The following is a 2,889-nucleotide window of genomic DNA, read 5'->3' as shown; positions in this document are numbered from 1 at the left end:
AAGTAGGAAATGTAAAATGAAGCCGTTGGAAACTGGTTTCGGCTCACATGATGAGTACCGTCAGTCAGTCTCTGAGACCTCATGATGGTCAGTAATCCAGAATCTGTCCTCAGACCTGTTCCAGAGTCTCAGGAGCGCGGTGGAGGATGCCAGCCTTAACAAGAACCTGAGGCAGGGCACGGCCCTCCTCCCCAGACAAGGCCTCCAGGTGTCCTCGTCCTTCCTGGACCTGGTTCAGACCAAGTATGGAGGGAACGCTCAGAGTCTGGCCTACACGTCACCATTGGAAGCGGCCAGCACCATCAACCTGTTGGCTCAGGAATGGACCGGAGACACCGTCAGGGAGCTGGTGACCGACTTGGACCCCCAGACCCAGCTGCTGATTGCCACTGCTGCTGCTTACCAGGGTAAGTTTCAGAGTTACCTCCGATACCAGTTTCAGAGTTACCCCCTGATACCAGTTTCAGAGTTACCTCCGATACCAGTTTCAGAGTTACCTCCGATACCAGTTTCAGAGTTACCCCCTGATACCAGTTTCAGAGTTACCTCCGATACCAGTTTCAGAGTTACCTCCGATACCAGTTTCAGAGTTACCACCTGATACCAGTTTCAGACTTACCTCCGATACCAATTTCAGAGTTACCCCCTGATACCAGTTTCAGAGTTACCTCCGATACCAGTTTAAGGAGTTACCTCCGATACCAGTTTCAGAGTTACCTCCGATACCAGTTTCAGAGTTACCCCCTGATACCAGTTTCAGAGTTACCTCCGATACCAGTTTCAGAGTTACCCCCTGATACCAGTTTCAGAGTTACCCCCTGATACCAGTTTCAGAGTTACCCCCTGATACCAGTTTCAGAGTTACCTCCGATACCAGTTTCAGAGTTACCCCCTGATACCAGTTTCAGAGTTACCCCCTGATACCAGTTTCAGAGTTACCCCCTGATACCAGTTTCAGAGTAACCCCCTGATACCAGTTTCAGAGTTACCTCCGATACCAGTTTCAGAGTAACCCCCTGATACCAGTTTCAGAGTTACCCCCTGATACCAGTTTCAGAGTTACCTCCGATACCAGTTTATTAAAGTATTGAGGATTGTGTTGTTTATATGTTTGTCTTGTTGTATAAATACAGTTTTTTGTCTGTTGCAGTTACGTTCAGTCCGTCCTTTAACGAGTCCCTCACCCAGGACGAGCGGTTCTACGTGAACAAGTACCGCGTGGTGATGGTTCCCATGATGTTCCGGGCAGATAAGTTCTTCCTGGCCTACGACCTCGGGCTGAAGGCTGGCATCCTGAAGCTGCCGATGGCCGGCGGGGCGGCCATGTTGGTGGTCCTGCCCGATGAAGACGTGGACATCACTTCAGTGGAGGAGGCAGTGACCGGAGACCAGATCCAGACCTGGATCAGACAGCTGAAGAAGACGTGAGGCCTCCTGACCCCTTACCTCCTATACCCTCATCTCCTATTCCCTCATCTCCTACCTCCTGACCCCTTACCTCTTACCTCCTGACCCCTTACCTCCTACCCCTTATCTCCTATACCCTCATGTCCTACCTCCTAACTCCTTCATTCCTTCCATCCTCGTTCTTGACGTGATTTATTTTAGTTTTGTGTTTATGTTTTGCTCCGAAACAGGAAGTTGGAGGTGCAGCTTCCTCGCTTCCTGTTGGAACGCTCTTACTCTCTGCGTGACGTCCTGCAGACTCTCAACATCACTCAGGTGTTCCAGGAGGAGGCCGACCTGAGCAACATGGGGGAGGGCGAAGCTGTGAAACTCACCCAGGTGAGTCTCTGGGGGGAGGGCGAAGCTGTGAAACTCACACAGGTGAGTCTCTGGGGGGAGGGCGAAGCTGTGAAACTCACACAGGTGAGTCTCTTGGGGGGGGGCGGAGCTGTGAAACTCACACAGGTGAGTCTCTGGGGGGAGGGCGGAGCTTTGAAACTCACCCAGGTGAGTCTCTGGGGGGAGGGCGGAGCTGTGAAACTCACAGGTTGCGGTCGGATAATCCAAAAATCTGCTCCTATCGTCTATCCCTATCGTCTATCCCTTGACCTCTGAGTGAAAGGTCACGGGGTTAAGGGATAGTGGATAGGAGAATTCAAAAGGACTTAGGAGAAGAGACTGCGCTACTTTAGAGAATCGACTGCTCTTTCACTATCCCACGTGTTTATAATGCGCCAGCGGACGTCATTGTGTGCGTCTGCTGCTGTGGGGAAACTATGGAAACTACAGTTTTCTATACAGCGGACTACAACATGGATGTTTAATAAGAAGGAGGGACTCATCTAGAGACTCTGCACCGTGCTCTGATGCTGTTGCTTTATGCTTTATGAACGTGGACAACAGAGAAACATATTCTTCATGACCAAAGTTGGAATTGAAATAAAAAAGTGAAACTTCTGCTCGTCACCCTCTCCCTCCGGTCCACATTAATACAAATGATCCCAATACGTATGATTGGATGAAAAGATCTTAAAATCAATACAAATGTATTTATTATAAACGTTAGTCCTTAACACCTATCACTGTGTACATCATTCAAACATCTTTTAAAAGTTGAACAAACCCCACACAGTTCAGTGAAATGTTGACTTTATTTGATCAATTTCAGTAAAAACTAACGTTCATATTTCTCTTTTTGATTATAATACTGATGAACGTTCAAAACAAAGCACTTTGGCAACTTACCACATACGTTTTGAAATGCTTAATAAGCACCGTAACTTTCATGATATCATTTCTCCGTCATAATCGCTTGTTTCCGTGAATGGCCGACTGTTGTGTGACGGCAAATGCAAGGCATTGTGGGGCAGCATTTTCTCCTCTCCTTTTGGTTAGGGAGGTCCAGTGGTTCCTAAGCTAAAGGAGGTTATAAAGGAAGTTTGA

At 48.3% G+C, this 2,889-nt stretch overlaps 1 protein-coding gene across 1 annotated transcript; it reads left to right on the top strand.

Moving 5' to 3' along the window:
* Positions 1-85: 85 nt before the first annotated feature.
* Positions 86-1,827, top strand: LOC104947539 (protein Z-dependent protease inhibitor-like; the record flags this gene model as incomplete). The annotated part of the gene is made up of 3 exons (XM_010773588.1): positions 86-407; positions 1,151-1,424; positions 1,638-1,827. Coding segments are annotated over 3 exons (786 nt in total), but the record flags the coding sequence as incomplete, so codon positions are not given.
* Positions 1,828-2,889: the final 1,062 nt, after the last annotated feature.

Source organism: Notothenia coriiceps, unplaced genomic scaffold (genome assembly GCF_000735185.1).
Source record: "Notothenia coriiceps isolate Sejong01 unplaced genomic scaffold, NC01 NC01_scaffold00012622, whole genome shotgun sequence".
NCBI classification, from domain to species: Eukaryota; Metazoa; Chordata; class Actinopteri; order Perciformes; family Nototheniidae; genus Notothenia; species Notothenia coriiceps.
The sequence above is the reverse complement of the archived record's forward strand: the minus strand, read 5'-3'. Positions and strand labels throughout refer to the sequence as shown.